This window comes from Anas platyrhynchos, chromosome 21, assembly GCF_047663525.1.
Source record: "Anas platyrhynchos isolate ZD024472 breed Pekin duck chromosome 21, IASCAAS_PekinDuck_T2T, whole genome shotgun sequence".
In the NCBI taxonomy this organism is placed as follows: domain Eukaryota; kingdom Metazoa; phylum Chordata; class Aves; order Anseriformes; family Anatidae; genus Anas; species Anas platyrhynchos.
In genome coordinates, this window is record NC_092607.1 from 6,360,797 (window position 1) to 6,383,812 (window position 23,016).

Genomic DNA, 23,016 nt, shown 5'->3' on the forward strand with positions numbered 1-23,016 from the left:
AATCAGATAAGTGGGCTGGATTATCTGCTGATAGATGATGCAATTTTTATTTCTGGCAAATGGCCCAAACAATATAATCTTGTAGGCCTTCGTAACTTGCTGCCATCATACATACATGTACAGTGTTCCCAGTGGTTGCTGTCAACACTAAGGAAAGAGAAGGTCACTTTGTGGTAGGTCTTCTTTCCATTTTCTTGTTTTCAGAGTTGAGTGTAATAAAATCATTCAATGCTCATGATAACATTCCATTAAAGAAATGTGTCCATTAGCTCTACGTGTATGAGAAATCTCACTGCAAAGATTGCATTGAGCTGCTGCGATTCTGTGAGGAGTGGGATCACTGAAGTTGGAACAGTGTTTTTAGAAGTCAGTGACATAATTAAAAGTCAGGTCAAATATGTTCAGTAAAGTCAATGTTCCCACCTGATCTCCAGCTGAATGCAGATGATTTATGGACGTATAATCTCTGAGAAAAAACAGGATTGAAAAGGGGAAAGATTTCATTAAAGACAAAACCTGAACTACGCAGCTCTATCTGATATAATCTTTAAATTTGAAACCAAGTCCCTTCACCTTCATTCTTTTTATTCTTTATGCTAATAAAATTATAACTACTAGTTAAATATTGCTTTTTAAAGTCCATATTAATTGTAGTCACAGTTCTGGGAAATTCTATTAGTTTCTGCCACAGATGAGTGTTTTCAGATGTAGTTAAATAACATCTTTATTCCAGCTGGGACCTCATTGTCAGGTTTCTATTCATTAGCTAATCTTAAAATAGCCTTAAACTGCTAGAACTGCTGCAATACAGTCAAGTATACCATTTTTTTTCTTCCTGTGAGACGGTTCTGTAGAAGGTAGGAAAAAAAACTCTGTAGGCTGATAGCCTAGTGAGAAGTCTGTCTTGTCCCTCAGTGCAGAGTGGGATATAAAACAGTTATGCTTCCTGGGTACAGCCTGACAAACACTGTCAACTACATGGGAAAACAATGCATGGTAATCCCTTTCTCATCACCGGAGGGCCAGTGCAGCACACGAGCCAAGTGCCATCTCTGCAATGACAGTGTCAGTGTCCTGTGCTAGTGTGGCTTTGTGGAAGGGCAGGAACAGCCCCCTCTCTGCTTCTAACCATCCTCAGGAAGGTAGTTGCCAGAGGCTGTCAGAGGATGGTTAAGCTGCAGACGTCATCACAAGTGCTTGCAGATTCCCAGTGTCTGTGTAGGTTATGAAAACAATCAGTGGATTTGTTGAAAAAGAGCAACTGGTATGACCGAGGTGGCTTTTGAGGCTGGGAAGGTGTTTCAGGGAAGAGTCGCTGTGTGCTTGTCCTGCTCTTGCATCTTTCCCAAGTGACATCTAGCACTTGTCTGACCTTTGTTCTGATGGGCTTTCATCTTTCTTTTGCTTTTAAGTTGTGCGAAATGCTTTACTGTCTTTTCCTTCTGCCTATCTCAGATACGTGCTGGTCAGGTGTCAATGATGGGACCCTAGGGTAAAGAAGCAGGTCTTACGCCAAACTTGTTCGCATAGGCTACAAAGTGCATGCATAACAAATGGCAATACCTGACTAGATTGCTTTATTTTTGTCATTACCATACTTTAGGCAATGTGCTAAAGATTGCACGTGAAGCCCTAAAGATTTTAGGTTGCCCCAGCTTAAGAGAAGGACCATAGGGAAAACACTAAGAAAGCATTACCGTAATTTAACTTTCTTATATTTTTGGCAGTAGTGCCTAATGTGGGGTTGTTAAGTGAAGTATCAATACAATTACAGTATGGTTCTAATTGGATAGGTATATTTAATACCAATTCACTTGATCAGAAATTGAATCTAACTTCTGAATTAATATTGTAATTGTAATGTTGTGCAGCATCATATATTTAACGAATCAGTTTCTTGAACAATTATTTTAAAATTACAATGACCTGTATAAAGACGTTATTGAAGAACGCTGAGTTTATTAGAAATTTTACACTTAATTTTAACTATGTAGCTGAAATCTTTAAGATGACACTTACTTTAATGTCTGCCTCTGAGTATCTACACTTTCACCTGGGGACACTGGGAATGCATTACATTTTAATGAAGTTGCCTGTGCCAGCTTCTGGTGAAGCTACGGTATGTAGCTATACTCATAAATACCCTTCCCTGTACCAAAATCAAGTGGGAGAGGTATTTTATAGGGCTTAATAGGGATGTGGATAGAAGAGTATCATACACAAGCTGTTTGTCTAATCTACAGAGACAGTATCTTTCAGCTCCTAATGTAAAGAGAAATCTTTTAAGCAAAGAAATTATTTTCTTAAACTAATGCTAAGACTTTATTTCCAGAAGTAGATTCCACCAAATGATGTTTTTGTACATCCGAATTGCACCTGTGAGCCTAGACTATTTCAGTGTAGGGACAGCAATAGGAGGGTTGGCTACAGAACTTCTGGAGTGTTTTGTGTTACATCTTATGTAGAAGGTGTTACCAAATCCTTGAAGGATGCTAAAAGGAAATATCAGCATATTGTCAGTTAAATGCTATTTCATACCATGTTTTAAACTTAAATTTTTAGAACCTGTTTTTCACTGGGCTGTCTCAGCTGCATCAAGTCCGTTTGCTCTGCAGTGTGACGTGTGTGTTATACCTGTGTGTACATGGGATAAAAAGCTCAGAGTACCTTGCTCATGTCTCAAATCAATGAAATGAGGATTAAATTATGACTGAAATTACAGTTTATATGACAGAAAAGGGTTTTGTATTAGAATTTGGTCATTCGGTATCCTGAGAAATGACTGTGTTTAGATTCCGTCGTATTGTGCCTTTTCTGTGTTAGGAAGAAATGCTTTAAGCACTTGATGCTTCCTGACCAGGTTCAAACTTGATGATATTTAAAAGGCAATAGAACTGGAGAATTCAGAAAATCCTTCTTTATAGATCAAATACATTTTATGTGGAAACTAAATTTCAGCCTCAAACTGTATAAGATACATCCCAGAGATGGGAAAAAGCCCTTAGATGATGCCATACAAATTCTGTTGCTCTAAGTGTGATACCAATTGAGTTTCATGTAATAAGGGTAGTACAGCCTGAACCCATTTCTAAGTGAAATGCACTGTGAACTTAAAACATTAAAAATTAGCCTATTTGTACAGTTTCCAGTCTGAGCAGATAGCATTGAACTGTTCACAGCCTCTTATTAGCAAATAACTTCCCCCCCATCAGAGGATGGAGCAAGGTGCCTTGTACTCCCTTGGTGGAACAGCCCCAGTGAAACGTGGCTGATGGGTGTTTTTTTTTTTTTTTGAGATTATCTGTGATTTGTCGCTGGTTGCGGCTGGCTGAGGGTGCTTCAGAACAACATGGAGCAGTGAGATGTGCTGTGGTGGCCTACTTTTTAACAAAATATGGGCTGTTTTAGAGAACTGCATTTGTGTTAATGCCCTTAATTTTCTCTCCTTTCCCCTGCTGTCCTTCTCTAATACGGAGTTTGGAACACAGCAGCTGCGGCTCTGCTAAATGCATGTTCTGGGTCAGATCTTGTAAGTGGAAGATTCATAGCTGTAATTAGAGAGGCACTTTTGCATGTATGCTCACATACCGTAGTAGGAAATTTGGTTAAACAGAAAAGGAGCTCCATATATTTTCAAGAACTCACATGTGCTGTTAGGCAGGGATCTATTTATTCTTGGCACGTATCTATGTTTTGCTCCTTGCACACAAAAAAAAATTTGCACAGAGGACTCTGGAGGCTAAAAGTAAGTAAATCTTCCCATCATCCCCATGTTTACAGCGTGCTGCAGAGGACAACAAGGCTTCTGGTGCTCTCTGCCCCACTTCACTGTGATTCTGAAAAACATCCTGGATATTGCAATGCAAGTGGTACACTCAAGAGCATCAAGGGAGAAAATGTGTGAAAAATAGAGAATAAATGAACTTAAAACTTAAGCAAACAATAGTAAAAATTTCTTAACAGGTTATTAAAATTTGAGTCTAGCTGATCGTTACTGCCTTGGTCATCAGTCAGCTGACCAAACTTTGCAAGATCTCCTGCGTAGTCTAGCACTTGACATCTTGCCCCCAGTCTGACTCCAGGGCACCTGAAAGCAGCAGCCGGCTAGCCACTGTTATTTCAGGGGTTGTCTTGCTCCTGACATATTGAATGAAGATCATGATTTAACTGAAAACAGTTTAAAATGCGTATCTCCGAATATCCTTGACACCGCACTTCATTTGTAATTTGAAACAGTAACTGCTAGCAACAAGAGGTATTTTGTGAACCTCAATCTGAAGAATCTACAAACTTGTACCTGTAAAAAATTGTTAGTGTTGAATAAAGGTTATTTCTGCAGCCAGACACTGGGAGTAGCTTCCCATAACCATGAGATTAAATTGAACAAGACAGGTCAATTGTGGCACTCATTGCAAGTCAGTACCGTTGGGTTAGCCAATGAGATTTTATTTGGTGACTCAGTAACAGATGGTACGCGTTTTTAGATACATTTCTGATATTTGACCAGTGCATAGTTGAGCTAGTACATATTAAGTATGCTAGGTCAAATTTCAAGGAGCAATCTTGGGAGATCTGCACAATGCTAGAGATTAAACTGCACATGTTCTTCCGATGCAATTTAAACAAAATCAGCATTGATCAACAAGAATCAATCCACTACAGTATTCTACAAGAAAACTTCTAAACTGTTGGCATTTTTTTTGGATCACTTAGATTACAGATTGTTTGTACACACCTTCCTGTCTTTATGCATACTGTAGGTAGTTTTCTTTGGATGCAGAAGTGAGACATGGTCCCTAGATTATGGTAGGTGTTAGTGGGGTTTAGCTTTGCTAACATTGTAGTGAAGCTTCAGAGAATGCTTTACAGCAGCTTTTGCAGACTTAATGATGAGAACTCCCAAAGAGAAGAGGCAACTTTTCCTGAAGTTGAGTGTTATTTTAATTTACTTCATTTGGGAAGAGCATTGAGCTAATGGAATGCGTCTGAAAATGTCAGTCTGATAAGTGCTTAATTTCATCTCTAAAATGATAAAAATCTATTCTAGTTACCTCTGATTGCAACCAGATAGTGTTTAATTGTATGTCTTGTTCACTGGTTTGGCAATAAACCAGACTTCCTACCCTAATTTAAGCTACTCTCTTCATGATTTCTGGCCATGATGTTTTCAAAGAAAGCATCTCTGCTACAAAGAGACCCTCCTCCAAAACAGGAGCCCTGGGAGCACTACTGGGATGGTAGCACATAGAAGGGAGAAAGGTAACACTTAGAGAACTGCTTGGAGTCCCTGAAATTATTTCATTCATCACCAAGCATAATACGAGTCAGTCAATGACAGCTACTTGCCTAAAGTTCAAACACATTAATATGAAGTTTGAAAGAAAAAAAAAGCTTATTAAGAAAGATAGGTTTCCTAATAGAATAAATCCTAATAGAATAAATGAGAGAGTGCTATCTTCAGACGGCTTTTTTGCTGCCATGGTGGATGGCAAAAGTCAAATAGATGCGTAATTTAAATGACTCTGTAGCCTGAATAGGTATTCTGTGTGACATTTTGTAAATGCTGAAATGAAGGCAGTGAATAGTATTCTGACTGATCAAGACTCCAGTGCAATAGCTGATGTAGATTTTGGTCAAAATGTACCATAAATACAATGTTAGGTAACTCTGTTTAGATATACTGAATAATTACACCCAGGAGTTTTCAGATGCTGGAAAGACTAAGCAATGTTTTTTTTTCTTTCTCTCCAGGAACAATGAATATCCACAAATGTTTTTTTTTTTTTTTTTTTTTTTTTTACTGACAAATACGTCTAAACACAACTTCAGCAAAAATGGGTAATAATTTCGGAATACAAAGCAGCATTATTTTAGGAGGAATAAAGGTCCTGTAACTTTAAAAACAAAACAAAAACAGAAATTGAAGCAAAGTAAAGATTATATTTAGGCTACAAAAATAAAGGCGAGTAGGTGCTATGAATTTGCATTTTAAAAAAGGATTCTTAATTTCATCATACTGTGAGGAAAGCAGGAGCCTGCTTCAAGGGTGGAAAGCTACTTGACTAATGAATTAAGAAGATATGATTAGCTGGAAGTATAACAAAAGCCATTAGGGAACTTCTATTTAAGCATCTTGCATGATTTTGAAAACCTGTGTTAATTTTGCAAGTTTAATTACATGGGAATAAGGAAGTCTGAAGACTTCGTGTAAGTAAATCTCTGTTTCAACAGACTGAAACTAAACTTAAAATTTGCAAAGCTAGCATTGCACTGGGTTAGCTGACTTGGTTCTGTAGCATAAAACCAAAAAATACTGATAATCTTATAGGTATGTATATACTTCAACAGACCAACAAAATGTCAAATAATTGAGCTATTGAAGTACTGACGGCTAAGTGGTTAGAAACAGAAATGATATCCTTGGTGTTAAACAAAGGACGCATTCTGGCAAGTGAAGTTAGATGAGTCATCCTTGATTTGGAGGTATCAATTTAAACAAATGACATTTAGTATTGTACTCCTAGGATACTTTAAAGTGATTTCACTTGTCTTGGGTGGATTATGAGGTGCAGAATTAATAAGGAATGTATGAGCTGGTCTAGGGCTCGAATTATGAGACATGTGGGCAAGCTTTTTCAAAGAGCAGCCTATAATAATGAAGTTAAGAATGGAAGTTTAGTCTAACCTGACAAGCCCAGAAAATGCAGCTTAAATGCTTGTTTGATATATAACAGGATCCTAGCCACAGTGCTGATTTTGCAGCAGAGTGGTTCCATCGGATCAGGATGATAACTGAGAAGGTTTGTCAGACTTGATTCTACATTTGAGGCCAATAATTTCTTTGGAGTAGTACTGGTAGAAAACCTACTACTGGGAGGATGCTTTAAGGTGTTTCCTAGACTATGCTGCACCTATTCAGTCTGTTTCTTTCATAACACCAAGCTATTATTATTGGCGAGGTTAATCATGAAAGACCCTAGGTGGCCTCTTAGACAGCATCAGCAATATTGGGTTCATAGCAAGGTTTCCATGTGAGGAACATCCGCACAGTGTTTGTATCCAGGCACGTGTTTTGTGTGACTGTAAACTGTGATGATAAGCTACAAGTCTACTCCCATGCACTTTGAAATAATGTTAAACCTGAACAGATAGCAATTTCGTGGCAAATACATTTGGAAAAAACTTTCAAAAAATGTATATCCTTAGTACTGTAGTTTTCCTTAATAGGTTGATGGTGCTTGAAAGCACTGATGCAAAAAATTCCAATCTCGAGTCTACTTTAGAACCACTACAGTTTCAAGTTGAAATGAAATGCTTTTCTAAGATGCATTCATTTTTAATGGCTATCTTGATTTAAAAAAAATATGTAAAACTTATATATACACATATATATTAATCCTAGAATGAAGTTATTTTCATCATTGCAGTAAAGCACACGCTTCCCCACCTGCTCCCCCATCTGAAAGATCTGATTGCTGTGAGACAGACCATGCAAAACAAATGAAATGGAGTCAAATCCAACAAGAATGATCCATACGTAAGCAAGGTAGTTGTTAATAACTTAAAGGAGTAACACCTTCTAGAGTAGATAAAATCTCCTTTGATTATAAAATCAAATAACTACGTATTAAAATAAATACGGAAAGAAAAGAAATGGAACTGTGCAGCGGCAGATGAATCATCCCTTAACAATGAGGACTGACTGATAGGTGCTGTGGGGAGCCAACAAAAGTCGTTGTACTTGCAGCAGAAACTACAGGAATGTGTTTGAGGCACTGGAAAAATCACTGATGTTTACTTATAAAACCCAAAACATCTGGATACCTTGAGAGAAGCACTTCTGTGAGCACCAGAGGTAGAGAAGCTTGTTTTTCTGTGAATTTGTGTTTCATGGTTGAGTGACTTATATGAATTTCTGCTACCTATGAACTCAATTCTTGACAAAAGTATTGACATAAGAAAAAGAGGTTATAAACTCCAACGTAAAGCATTTGTACTGTATTATAGTCTGGGGAATCTATTCCTTAATTTCTCCTGTTGGAGATCCTCTGGTGACTGAGGTATAAGACCTGATCAGGGCTTTCCCTGCAGTTTAAGGAGTCATAGTGTCTTGTCTTCTTTTTGCAGAGACTGTTTTCTTTGAAAACCTGTGAATACAGAATAAGTGTAGTTTAATAAAATCATGAGATATTGATTGAAATTGGTCAGTTGCATCAGCAGATTGATAACATGGTGGCAGAAGGATGATGCTCTGACAAATGAGATACCCGGTTACTGTTTGCCTTTCTGAAACTTCTCTTCCTGTACTATGCAGGTATCTAAGAATACGCAAAGCATCACTTCCAGGCTGTTATATTTGAAACTAAAGATATCTCAAGTGACAAGTGCCCTCTGCCAGTCCCTCAATACATGTCTTCCTCTTTGGCATGATGCCTGTTGAGAGCTGAAGTCACTGAACAGTGCTCATTAGAAATAGATCTGGTCTGCAGAAATTGGGTTGGATTTCTGGTTGGGGTTAGCATTTTCGGTTACATGTATGTATGTGTGATGTCATCTGTCTTAATCTTACCGGGCAGAGTAAAAGACAGATCAAACACTACTCCTTCTGGGGGAGGAAACCTCAATATCCCTTGAAAAGATTTATCCCATCTTAAATGAAGTGACTCAGAACAAGCAATACATGCACATTTCTATTCTCCTTTCCTTCCCACCCCCATAATGATATATAATAAAGTTTTCAAGGATATATTGTGTGAAGTCTGCAGTCTGAAAAATGTTATAAATGGATTTTTGAAATAAATCCTGTAGAAGTAGTAGTTGTCCTAATGAGCCAAATGCATCTCTTCCAGTGTTGTAAACAAAAACGTTGTTGGAATAGACAAGCATGAATTACCTAAGTGATATTTTAATTTCTGGAACTCTACAATTCATAAGCACTATTTGTTTCTTCCTGTGCTCTTCCTGAGCATTTGTTTCTTCCTGTGCTCTTCATATTTTGTGAGGCTAACGTGGTCTGTACTAAAGGACTAAATTTCAATTGAGTTTCAAAAGTGATGTTCCAGAGAAAAGCCTTGGTTGGAATTATGCATGCTTTCACAGTTTCTACTTTCTTGCTATTTTTTGAATAAGGGGGAAAGCAAACAATTTGTGCCCCAGAAGAAAGATCTGGAGGAGGACAAATGAGACCACTGAGGTTCTTGCCCTCTGCTTTCCTCCCCATCATGACAATGCCGTAAATGCTTGATCAAACTGCCTGATGCTGTTGTTTCCCATGTGTATCTAGAAACACAGGATAGCCAAGGAGGTTTCTCCCATCAGTATGTTTCTTTATCCCTTTTTAGAAGTATTGTTTTTTATCTGGTGAGTCCATGAGAGTTTGACATTGGATGACTTTATAAAACATTCTACTAATTGGATTTGTTAAAATAAATAAATCAAACACTAATTGGAACATGCCCTGCCATTATTTTTGCTTACTGAATTAGATATAATGGCGTGAAGTCCTTTTTATCATATTTGTGCACTTATTTAAACACCCCCCTGGCACACACTTCTGCAAATTCAATTATATATTCAAAGGAGGCATTCAATTTATGCAAGGCTGGTTTACATTTAATCCAGGGGCAAGATTCAGTAACTGATGATAGGTCTGCTCAAGATTAATTAGCATCACTCAGATGAGCAGTGGCATTGTTACAGGCCTGCAGTATAGAACAAGGGATATTTTATCCTTCCTGTGTGAGCTGTTATTTGCTTCAATATGACCCTTTTCAGGAAGGGAAGGACTTCATTCTTGTTTAGGTTTCATTTTGTGAAAAGAGGAGGTCAATACCACATGCATTATCTAACAGTATCAGTCTCATTTCAATTTCCTTTTCTTTTGCCCTACGTAGCAACTGCATTTTTCACTGATAATTTTTAGCTGATCAGTGGAAAGATTCCAGTTTGCTTCCTGAAATCCCCAGCCCCATTAACAGTTAATGAAGACGTAGAACCCCCTTTTGGTTTGTGTGCAAATGTTTTACGTTTCCTACAAGCTGCTGTGTGATGCTGAGGCTAGAACTGTGACATGCAAACTTGGTATCTAAATTCACTGCATGGCATCTTTTTCTCTCAATTTGTGGATTATTTTTTCTGTTAATGAATAGCCCTGTTCTGCTGCCAAGTGCTTATATTTGTGATGGATAGTTTTGTATTAAGATGGACCTTACCCTCCCTCCCCCTTATGTTCCTGTAGCTCTTTAGTATCCATGTAGGTGATATCTTAGGACATGCTAAATACCAAGCTTATGCTGCAGTCAGTGAAAATAATACATCTGCTAGTTTTAGCCTGCTGTGTCATTTTGGAGTCACAGTCCGTACTTAAGAGGACATTTAAAGACTATAATTAAATTTCTAGTTTAAACTGAAATTCATTAGCGGGGAGTAATTGAATTTCCAAGGATCTTGCAGCTGGATGCTTGTGTAGTAGAGTGGATCGCTCGATCTCATCAGGTTAGCACGAGGAGTGCCTGTGCAAGCGCAGTCAGACATCAAATGCACCTTTACCCTGTTTCCTCACTGCCTTGCTCGGGAGCTCATTGTCCTGAACACCCACTTGAACATAAGGGTACTTTTCAACTACCAGGTCAACAGTATTCCACAGTGTAGGTGAGAGGCTTTTCCTCGATCTCTCCGTTCTCCTCCCCGGCTACCTTCCCCACACAGGGCCTGGAACATGGGGCAGGGCCGGCCCAGGCAAGGCCGCAGCCGGGGGCAGCCTGCAGGTCCCCCAGCCTGCCTAACCTCGCTTCAGGGAAGCATGGGTGAACAGTCCTGCATGATTTGGAGGCTGGGTTTACAGTTTAAAGTGGAGCTTTGTATTTTAAAGAGCTGCACTGGGTGCCTGGGTATGGGTGCTGGCAGCGGGGCCTGCAGGGTGGGCTCCGTGAGGCGAGTGAGCTCACTGCAGGGCTCCAAGTGCTGAGGGCGACTGGGGACGTAGTGTTGGAGGGGTCTTCTGAGGTGAATTGTGAATTTCTGAGGTAAGGTTGGGGTGGGATTTTAAGGCTGCTTTTCTGACTGTGACTCAGTTGTCTGTAGCTGTAATGCCATGTCTGTCTTCTGTGAAGATGAGGCCAGGACCATTTGCAGTATGTTTGCTTTGCAGACGCGAACAAAACCCATGCTATTAGGGTAACCCGATATTATGCAGCATTTCAGATGTTGTGATTCTTTCCCTGCACTTTCTGAAGCTATTCTTGTTTAACAACACAATGTATGCTGTATTCAGCAGTACTAACAGAATTTGCTGACTCTTTTTGCTCATGAGTTAACCTGGCTTTTGGTCCCAGCTTGGTCCCTCTTTTCATTCTCCTCTCTTTTGATACACCTAGCAAAAGGTGGACAGACCCTTTCCTCTTGCTGAGCCCTAAGATTTCAGCCTTCCCATGCTTGCTGTGCAACCAGTCTGCTTTTCCAAGCCTATAAAATTGACTTCAACTTTTTCTCCCTGTTCTCATTTCCTGCAAATTCACCTCTCCAAATTCCAATTCTGTTGCTTCTAGTAAATTAATCCTTCTGGCTTATTGCCTTGTCACTTTGCATTTGGCAGTTCCTCTGCTAACTTTTCTTTCTTTACAAACGTAGCTTGTCTTGCTGTTACTTTTAAGGCTCTCCATGGTTTATTCTTTTCATTCTTATCCAGTCTTACTACAAGGTTAGCCATGAGTTTCAGACAAGATACTTTCAAACTTCCTAAAGCGTCATCTCTTATCAGTGGCAACTCCCAATTAACTTCCAGAAGCTTGCACTGTATCCCTTTTCGTTTCCTCCTCCAACTTTACCTTACCTCTGTATGTATAAAACAACCTATTCATCTGATTGTGTCAAAATCTCTGCAAAATCTCTTAAAGACTCCTACCCCATATTTTGTTGTCTTATTTTGCTTCTGGGACTTTATAGCATCACCTGTGCAATTTTCTGTGAACATGAGTCCTCGTACAATTGTTGGGCATGATCAGAGTATTTGTTTACAGACCCTTCAAAGTAATAGCTAAGAGACAGTGCCATTTATTGTACATTGTACTATACTGAACAGAGGTTGTGTGTAAATGGAGTATGTCTGAAGTCCTGTTATTAAAGTGAATCTATCAAAACTAGAATGCCTGACATGGAGACTGAGAGCAGAGTATTTGATACCATCTTTTGTACCTGCTCACTGTGAAAAAGGTGATTTTCAGTAGTTGCACATTCCTCACAGGTGATCCAGAACGTCTGTTTTCCCTTAGACATTTTAATAAGCATATTTAACATTAAACTTTAACTTTTTCACCTAAATTAAATTAAAACTGGGGAAACAGATGAAGTGTAATCCTCACTTTGACAGCTGGGAAAGCTTCACAAGTGTGGTAAATTTAAAGCAAAAATTAATCTGTAAAAAAAATAAAATGCAAGGACTGATGAAACAGGCAAGGTTGCAAGGGTCATAATATCTGTCATGAGACCTATTTATATAGAAATCACACAATATATTCAATTTTCTCTTTTAAGGGAAGTTACATCTTTAAACTTATCTTTAGCAACACGGTATTTTGGGGCATCGAATAGTCTATCCATCAACTTCTTTGAGTATATACTTAAATACAAATACTTTGTGTAAAGTTTCTACAAATCTTAGAAATCCAGTTGCAGTCGGAGTACGCATTAAGTCCTTTGATGGAGTAGGGATTTAGTAAATAATAATGATTTAGAGTGATCTGGGTTTGTCATTTATGAGGAATTCCATAGGAACAGAGACAGGTTTGGGCTTTCTTGAGAGCTAGAGAGGGGAAAATATAGGTCAAACTAAAATTGTGTCTAAATGTCCCCTCTGTTGGATAACTGTTATTGAACAGAAACAACAGATCTCTTATGTACTTACAGTTTGTGTGTGTGTAGGCAGTGCAGCCTGTGGGAAGGAGGAAAGAGTCAGAAACATCTCTGTGTATGTAACTCTGATTAGCGTCAAGAGCAATCGGCAGTTTGGCTGGCAAAGCAAGTTAGTGTAGCCCTGAGCGTTGCTCAGTCCTTGCAGCTCCAGAGGTGTTAGATGTGTCCAGTTGACTTTGTGCTATTAGTAACCGCAGAGAAATTTCTCCTTGCTTCTCTAAAAGAGAAAGCCAAAGCAGGAGAAAGACACTGTTGGCGTGATTAAGGTCAAAACCCAAGGACTCAGTCTGCCTGATTTAATGGCTCTGGTACTGCAATATGTTTGGCAAACTGAGTTGGATGGATATGAAGAATGTACCTGATGGAAGGGAGGTTCAGCAGAGTAGGAGTACCCTACTCAGGATTAAACTAGTTTGATTTGCCTACCTGAGAAACAAGTTTTGAAGTCTGTAGGAATACAAAATTTTGTTCCACTGTTAATGTGTTTCTCTTGATCTTCAAGTATTCAGACAGCTCTTGGGTGACAGTTAACCACTTCTTCCAAGTATTTCAGGAGTTGCAGAGGAAAGATCAGTTAGCAGTTTGGAAGGTGTGAATGCTCATTCCCATCCACTTCTTGTTATTCTCCTGTTGTAGAAAAATTAAAAGCTTACACTCAAAATGCTGACCTGAGAAACCTGGAGGAGCAGTTGCATGTCACATAGAGCTTCATGTTACTTAGCATGAGTTAGTTGAAAGGAAGAGTGCCTTTTCTGTAGGTGTAACCCAGCCTTGTGTAATTCAAGGCTTAAAAGTGAAATGAAGTGAGGATTCCCTATGGGAACAGTGTTACTCTGCTTGTCTTTGCCACGGGTTCTTTCTTCTTCTCATTTTGAATATCTGACATGGAAACTTCTGTGAAGTACCAATTACTGGAACCCAAATGCAAAGATTTGCACATGCTCATCATGTGCGGCTGTCCTTGAAAATGTTAATAGGTTAAAATAAAGGGAACAGGTCTAGAGAGGGAAGAGGGGCCTTTAAAGGATACAAAGTGTTGAAAATTCAAAATTATTTTCTGGATACCTTTTCTGCTGTCTGAAATCTTATATGCAGGAAAATTTTTCCTGTTTTCCTTGTGTAAGCCTTGATGCAAATAGTAAAGTAAATGATCTTGCTGTAATGAGAATAATTAATGTAATGATGTATGCATTTTTCTCGTTTTTAGGTGGATGTTCATTTGATGAGCACTATAGTAATTGTGGTTATAGTGTGGCCTTGGGAACCAATGGATTTACCTGGGAGCAGATCAATACCTGGGAAAAGCCAACAATGGATCCTGCTGTCCCAACTGGTAAGTAAAAAGCCTCAGCAACAGCGGAGGCATTGCTCTTTGTGAGAATCGGCTGTTATCCCTGTATGGGTTGCTGTGCACTGAGAGTATCCGATAATAGCATAGTCTTCCTCCATATGATGCTTTTCAGTATTCTCTGAAGAGCTCAGGGTAATGTAATGGTAGATTCTAATGGTTTTATTTCTTATTGGAAATTAACGTTACGTTGTGGATGTGTATGGGAGTAAGTTCTCTGGAATGCTTTGTTCACATTGAAGAAAACCTTCTGACAAAGCACACTAAATTTTTCTAAAAATCAATTTGCGTTTCTTACACTTCTTACATCGAATAGTTTTTAATTTTCTTAAATTAAAATAGTAGTCAAAACCCCTGTAAAGCAGTTGGCACAATGGCAAACAGAACTGACCAGCTAGTGTGATTTCAGTATTAAGGATGTATTTGTTCCAGTTAATTCATTGCACTGTGACAAGTGTGCGCTAGTTGACAGAATCAACATTTTGTGTTGTTCTAGAGGTATTCTTATGCCTGTAAATTATTGGGCTAAGGAACTTCAAATTGCTAGGTGCCTGTTAAGGGTACCACATAGAGCTGATACAACAATAGCACCCTGCTGTAGCCATGGATAGACAGGTCCGTGTTCATCCTGGTATGTTGAAGCTGTCAGTAGAAAACAAACACCCAAGATAACAAGCTAGCTGTTGGTTTTCTTCTGTTTTTAATTACAGCTTAAATTGGAAACTGTTCAGAACAGAATCTTTCAAATTGTGTAACACCTAGGGCTGCTTGTTTTGGCTCTGGCATTCCAAAAGCTAATTGTGAAGTTAATTTTCTGGTCTTGTCTGTAGGAATGTATTTCATCATTCTGGATGTGTTGCCTTTTTAATGAGGGTGATTTTATCTCTACAGTTCCTTGGCTTCAACCCTCTTGTGTCCCACTCCCTGTCCGTGGTAGACCTAACTAGAGAGACATGACAGATCTTTGAATTTATGGATCTCAGGATGATCTGAAGGAATAGGAACACCCACAGCTTTGATGCCGTTTGTTAGGCAAGGAATAAATAGGAGGGCTGGTACTGGTACAAGTTCAATACTTTGCCAACTCTAACTATTAAGGTAAACCTATCTTCCTGGCTTCCTGTGAAAGTGTATTATCATCTGAAGTGTGCTGGAACCGTGGAGAAACTGATAGATAAACAACAATTTGGAATGGCAAACAAACACCAAAGCAGTGCAGTGTGATTTTTAACGAGCTTTTCAGAATTATTCCTCCTAAAAACTAAGTAAACGGAGACATGTGGTGCTCTCCCTTAATACTTCTGTCTGTGACATCCAATAGCACTGATAATTTGCAGCTTCTCTAAAACCTTTATATATTAAAGTGGAAGAAAAATGCACAAAGCTTTATTGTGTAGAAAAATGGAAGAGGTAAAGCAGCTAAAAACCTGGAATGTGCTGCTAATGAAATACCATCTAAAGAGACCTTCAGAAATATGGGGGGAAATGGCTCAGTGCTTCACATTACTAATTGGTGTCTCAGGACTATTTACACAGAACAAAAGGGGAAATCAGTAGGTAGAAAAATAAGATTGACCACAGCAAACGTGTATAGAAAGCTCCAGTAACAAAAACATGTTTTCAAGAGCTGTCCAAATCATGCTAACCTTGAAGTAAATTAGAGTGGTCAATTAGATGGCCTCAAGCTAGCAGGGATGCTAGAGCTGTTATTGAGAGGCTGTGTTGCTGGATGGAATCTTAATGCCTGTCGTTTGTATTGGTTACTCATTGAAAATCTGTTTCATGAGAATAAAGGATGTTTACTTAAAATTCATCTAGTGGCAAAGCCAGCCGAATAAACTGATGAACAGCACGTTCCGCTCCTACAAGCAGGGACAGCTTTAAAACCAGAGCACTAGAACATTTGGTGATTGACTTTCCATTCCATTTAATTTCTCCACAGCAGCTGAAAGCAGCAGGGTGTAAATCCAGTCAACTACAGGGTGTAAGAGGTGGTAACAGCGTTTGGCATAAGCATCTTCTGGTGGCCAGCCGTAGGCAGGAAAGCTCCTCCAGCGTGGACAGCAGTGACGGGAGAGCATAGGGTTCTGGCGATGCAGGCGGTAATGCAAATTTGTTTTATCATGAGGATGTTTTAGCCGCTATCCAGTTTTTGTGGTGGAAAATAGATCAAAATACTATATTGTGGAAATGGTGAAAAGTGAGTGAGCAGGTATGAAATTGGTTCAATGATGCTAAGCAAGGCTGCAGCGCAACCTGCTGGGAGATGGTGGCAGAAAGGTGGGGCCTGCCCCTGCCCTGGTCAGCCCACATTAATATTGCTGTCAGAGCTATTTTCTTCCCTAAAATGTTGGCTTTCATAAGCACCAGCAGGTCCCTTTGAACTCAACCAAGCCACAGAATTCCAGTTTCCTGAATACTAATGATAATATCTAGGACTTTTTTACAGTACTTTTCATCGTTAGATCTGAGTGCTCTTCAAAGGAGGTCAGTATCATGAGTGAGAGCCTGAATCTGTACTACTGTGTAATTCTCTGCTGACACACTGCTGCAAAGGTCTCTGCCAAGGGACGTCTTTCATAGGCTTTATTTTTTAGAATTAAAATGCCAAAAAAAAAAAAAGGGCAATTAAACTGCCCTATTAGTAATGTAAAAGTTTGTAGGCAATTTGTTTTACACCATTGCTAGCAAATAAACTGTTTTCCATGAATTCTATGATTAATTCCTCAGGGCTGGAAACAGTGTTAATTGGGGGATTAAGAACCAGATGTTTGTTGTTTCTGAATAAATGTTTCAAAAACCTGAAAGAAATGAATTGTAGGTATCCAATCCCCAGACTTCGGGACTCTTATTCCACCTCCTTGCATAATAACAGGAGTGATTATAACAAAATATTTTTTAACAGATGGGTGTTTACTTAAGCTTGAATACCCTCAGTGATGAGTATTCTGCAGCCTCTGGGCTACTCGTTCCACTCTTTGAGTTGTAAAGGTTCTTAGTATTCATCTTCCATTTTTCCCTTTTATGGCTTAATCTCATTATTCTTTGCTCCATCTATGACTTGGGAGGATAATCAGTTGTTGCTCTTTTATTATCTCTTACATAGCTGTATGCAGTTAAGTCTTTGTATCCTAGGTCTAAACACGACCCAGCCCTTTTAACCTTTCTTAATTCAGTGTCTTGTTTCCTTCCCTCCCTTCCCTCTACCCTATTCAGTCATTGCTTTCTTATGTTTTTTGGGTATTTGCCTAAATCTGTATTACAAAGCTGGGTCTCGATACTCTGTGTGACAGCGCTGGCAGGATGTAAGGCTGCAGTTCTGTCCCAGAAGTTCAAGCTACAGCAAGTAGTTACCTCCTGCTCCTCGCGTTGCCTTCATGCAGATTTCATTTCCTTTTTTCTGCAAATGTTCGGTCTTTATGTGCTGGTGTTAGACGATGTGAGATGAGCACGGTCTTGTAGCCTGTTGGATTGCAGAAGATATTTCCTTGGTAGTAAAGTAAACAGGGCCTGAGCTTTTCTGTATTTTAGAGTCAGACACTTGGTTAGTAGAACAAGTGCTTGTGTTGTCTTAAAACCAGCCTGGGAAAAATATTTGCTGTACTTTTTATGTTGTAATGTTGCAGCATTCCAGGAAACCTTGAACCGGCCTGCCACTGCAGCAGTTGTGAGAACAATATTAATATTATGAAAGTATTTAACATTTGCATGTTTGAAGCATTTTACCAGCATTTACTAATTAACTCCAATGGAGACCTAACCAGGGCTGACTAGACTGGAGTAATTACTTTAATTGTGTTAAATACGATCGTACTCTGAATACAAAGCCGGCGTGCAATGTGCCTTTCTGGAGCAGCATTTCTCAGTGTTAGATTTACTGCTAATCTCCTGGTTGCTTGTGAAGCTTTCTTGTTCCAAGTTAGCAGATAAGCAATTGGCACACAGAAGTGGAAGGTCTGGCCCCATCTTCTGCTCTGTGTGTGTGTGTAGATTGGCACCTATACAGTGCAAGTTCTGTACTTTGTGTATAATGCATATACACATAGATGTGTCTATATGCATGTGCAGTATCGCTGCTGTTTCTTGCTAAATTAGTTAATTACACATCTTGTTTCTCTAGGAAACTAATTTAGTTATTGAGTTTGGAGATGAGTGAAATGTTTAGAAGAAATTAAAACAATCAGAATTAGTGTTATAGCACTTGTACATTACTCAGTGAGTGCAGGTTTGCTTATCTTTGCTCACTTATTCCACAGCAATTCCACAAATTTTCCCCAAAGAAACAAGACCCATTATCAATCAAAGGTATTTTAATGCTAAAAATAGGTGCATTGTTATCTAAGAGCTGAACTTGCTGATATCTCTACCTTGTGGTTTGTAGGGTGAAAAATAGCTGTGGAAAAAATGCCACTAATACATGGTTTTATGAGTTGTGTGCATTTATGTAAAGCTTTTTAAATGGCAGACAAGTTGTGTTGCACCATGGTTTGGAAGTGAGCAAGTAGTGCTATTTGCACTTGTACTGCTGCTGATAATATTTGAGCCCAAGCAGTTCAGCTGCTGCGTGGTGCTTCAGAAGCCAGGGCAGGTGAGCACCAAGGGGCTGCTGACTCCACTGTTAGTGTTTTGGAAGCCCTGATGGCAGCTCGAGCACTGAGGTCAGGCTCGCCCTTCAGAGAGGCAGTCAGCAGTTCTCCTGAAGTGTTCCTCATGTGGTCTTGGAGAAGTCCTTGAGGAGTCCTCTCGGTGGACATTTTGAGGTAATACCTGGTGAGGTTAAGGCATGGCCAGGTTTGGAGTGCTTTCTGATGTGAGTCCGTGTTGCTTAGCCCTGAGAGATGTTCAGTGTGTGCAACTCATCACTTCCCTTGAAAGCGTTGCACCACCTTGCTGAGAACTTGTAGCAGGATTTCTTTTTCTCTTGGACCAGAGATAAGACATGGGGACTCTTCCCTCATGTAATCGGGTGTGTACTTTGTTCCAGTAACTGGAGGGCTCTCAGAGCATCTTGCTGAAAGAACAGAAGGGTTATCATCATTAGCGATGTTTCGTGAAATAACCATTTAGCAGGCAAACATCATAGGCATGATGTATGGATGAATACCAGATGGCTCAATTCTACTTGGGCTCCTCTGAACTGAGTGAAGTTTCACGTTAGTCTAATAGGCCGCATGTGTCACCTTCCTCCTTTTGGTGAGTGGCACCGTGGAGTTTTGTGAATGAGTAATTACAAACCAGGTTTCCTTGAGGAAGGTAATAAACTCCACATCTATGCACACATTGAATGGGGAGACGGGATCCTTTAATTTCATTCAGAAGAGCACTGACGGGTACTTAAGTGTTAGCTTTCTCCAAAGAACAGAAAACCTCTGCACAGGTCAGATGTTTGTCATCATTTTCTTCAGGCTAGAATGAATGCCAACAGGAGTTAGACTCAGCATTTGTAAATTTGAAAGGCAACGCAATAAAATTAACATTTTCCCGTGTCTCAATGTATTAATACTTGCTTACAAGAAAATAAACAAAATTGTTAAAAGAATAAATTAAAATCCAACTGTGTGTATGATGAATCATGATCCAATTTTGTCTGAGAGGGGAGAAGGAAATTTGGCTCAGCTGTCTGTGTATATTGTTTCTCCAAAAAATATTTTTGCAGGGGAAATTACAAAGAATGAGTCAAATGTGTTTGTCCCACTCTTTGACTTTCATACAAGTAAATAGATTAGTCAGGGGACTAGGTAATGAACTCAAAGTAATTTCTCAGCTTTTAAGATTTGAGCAGAAAGTGATTTGTGGAACCCTTCTATGGTGCGTTGTCATTTTGCTCTTTATTGTCTGTCTTCATGTCTGTGTTTTGGGGTTGATTTTTAGATTTGTGATTTTAAACAATCTTTCTCCATTTCCAGAATTTCATCACTATTTTAGGCTAACCTGAGGTTAGAAGTTGATTTCCTTATTTTTCCTGTTGTGTTTGGGTGGGAGAACATAATAATGTTTAGACTCTTGGGGAAAAAAGTATGATTTGGGGACTATTTATGAATATAGCTTTGGGAGGGATGTAACCTTAGGATGCAACTACAGGGAACCTATTTCACTCTGGTTCTTAAATTGTTCTTTATTATGCAATCTGGTAAGACCCCCAAAAGTCATTAATGTAGCTGATTCTGGAATGGCTGCTGTAATGGCATTAGGATCAGAGGAATGTATCGTCACCCATGTTTTTTTGATGATCTCACATCAGGTCTGGGCTATCTGTAAGTCACGCCCACGTTAATATACAATTTGTTTTTCAAAGAAGGAAAAACAGCAATGAAGGTCATGAACATTTGCTTCTGTTTCATGCAACTGCATCCAGAAAGTTGTTAACTCAAAGCAATTAGCTCTGTGGGTGATTCTTACCAAATGGTTGCTTTCTGTCTCGTGTTCCTGTGTTCTAACACCAAGTAGAAATTGCCTTCTACGGGTAGGCCTGCTGGCTTTGTTTGAACTATTAATAGTGGTGGGCTGGTGACCTAAGTACTTGTGAAATTACAGATGTGTAAATTAAGAATCCCACACCGAAAAACGGAGCAGAAGTTAGCTATTCCGTGCTGTAAGATGCGAGAGGAGTTGATTTCATTAAGAACAGTTAACCGCTCCAGAGGCTTTCTCTGAAGGGAAATTACATCTTCATTTTTAATACTTTGTCAATCATTGTAGATGTGAACCAGAATTCTTCCTTATGTGCCACTGAGAGAGGTCAGCAGCAGTGTATTTCCATGTAGATGGTGCTTTGGTACTGAACTCTTCCTAACCGAGGGAGCGTTGCCTTCTCTGGATATGCACGATATAAAGAAATGTTATCCAAGGAATCTGAAGGAATGACTTCTAGGAAGGTCTTTCAATGACCCTGAGGGAATTGCTGTCTGGTTTCCTGTACCTCGATGTGTTAAATGGTCCATTTGAACTGTTGTCAGTCTATTTCTGATCCTTTTTTGTGGAAGCCCTCAGCAACAGGTCTGTTTGTGGATGTCAGGACCTTTCCATTAGCACCATTAGTGAGACCGTGACACCCGTAAAGCACCACCGTGGCATCTTTCAGCATCAGGCTCGGAGGAAGGACAGGAAAGCCATTGTTGTACGTGTTTTTCCTTCGTGGTTTCAGCACTGAAACACGTTCCTTCTCAGAACCTGTTGGCTCTAACAGGAGCTGATGCCTTTCAGCATCTTAGATAGGGAGAATGCAGTCTGTGTCTGATTAGTTTGAGCTCTATTAGGGCATGCTGTCCAGATGCCAGGTAGTATTAAAACTGTTTTTTTGTTTGAGAGCCAGGTTATGGCATTGTATTGCTACGGTAATGGGGAAAAAGAAAATCTAATTTAAAACATTAAAAGGTTTGAGAGTTGGGGGTAGAAGGAGGTTTCTTTTCATGTAAAATTTCTTCAAAGCAGATGAAAACTTTTATCTAGTTTAAATCCAATTGAAATAAATTTAGTTGCATTGAAATAAGGCTAGCGTACAAAAGCTATGTGATCTGTTTTAAATACTTATTTCTGTGGAAATTCTTTGTATGGTAAGGGGAAGATGGATAATTTAACACACCTTCACTCCTACTAGAAAATGCAGAGCAAGAAAAGAATCATGCAGAAAGAAGAATAGCAAATAAACAAGGCACAGAGCTAGAAAGAGGGATGGGGAAAGGCCTTCCCGATGAAATGGGGATAGTGAAATTGATAAAGGTGGAAGTAGTAGACATTAAAGAACAGAGGAAAAGCAGTGCATAAGGTAGGAACGCATGTTTTTTGGGAGAAGGTAGAGGTAGAACGGTGATATTAGGGAATACTGAAGGTCTAGTCAGAGCTAAGGTATTTGTTACAACCTTTCAAGTGTGAATTTTAAGTCCATGGTATCTCGTGTTATTTCCAAACTGTGGACCTCCTCTCCATTAAGTGTTTCTTCTTTATCCGGGAAGGTTGGTTAGTAAGCCAGAGGTGAAAAATCTAACAGGAAAGAAGTCTGAGAGAAGACTGACCCAAACAGTCTGCATGGGGCAGAGGGCTGAAGTTAAGATAGAGCAGATTTGAAAAAAAGAGGTTGTGAATGAGATGGCAAACACTGAAAGGTAAGGATTTACAAAAGGAAATGCTGAGGAAACAGCAGGCAAAATTACACCTCAGATGTGATCTGAGAAAGCAGCTGCTGAAAGCCTTGAAGAGGCATTTAAAGCAGAGGCTGGGCAGAGTACACCAAAGGCACAAAGTACAGTCAAGGTTGTCATTCAGTCCCTCGTGCTTTAGTAGCAGAGTCTTGCCAAGTCTGTCAGTATGAATTTTCAGCTCTTTGCAGTTGATTAACATCAAGTCAGTGGAATTTTCCTAAAGTCCCTTAAATTCAGTGGGAACTGGTTATAATCTCTTATGGGGACTGTATGCTGCGGTGGGTTGTCTGCTAATGCAGTACTTTTCTTCTTTGTTCGGTTTCTTCCCGATGAACTCATCTTTTTACTTTTCTTTTTTTTTTTTTTTTTTTTTCCTGTTCTAAAACCATCGCACTGCATAGCAGGCTCTCAGCACCTTGAGTGCAAGCTGTGTTGTACTATCTAAGATTTCAGAGTTATGAATTATTTAACTAACACTTCCTTTACCACAGACCCAATTTGGTGTGTAGTGAAATAAGCAGAAGTCTTTTCCCCAGCTTCAAAATAAATGGGATGGGGATTCGTAATGGTCAGTGTACACAGTCTAGATCTTTGAATACTTGGTTAAAAGGATGCAGGTCG

The 23,016-nt window shown here is 39.4% G+C and overlaps 1 protein-coding gene across 15 annotated transcripts in view; it reads left to right on the forward strand.

Moving 5' to 3' along the window:
• PTPRT (protein tyrosine phosphatase receptor type T) overlaps positions 1-23,016 on the forward strand; it is a 449,634-nt gene that overhangs the window by 103,472 nt on the left and 323,146 nt on the right. For all 15 annotated transcript variants that reach the window (XM_038166116.2, XM_072026287.1, XM_072026288.1 and 12 more), the window contains exon 2: positions 14,117-14,242. In XM_038166116.2, the coding sequence (XP_038022044.1) occupies positions 14,117-14,242 (126 nt within the window). The remainder of the gene's footprint in view (positions 1-14,116; positions 14,243-23,016) is intronic.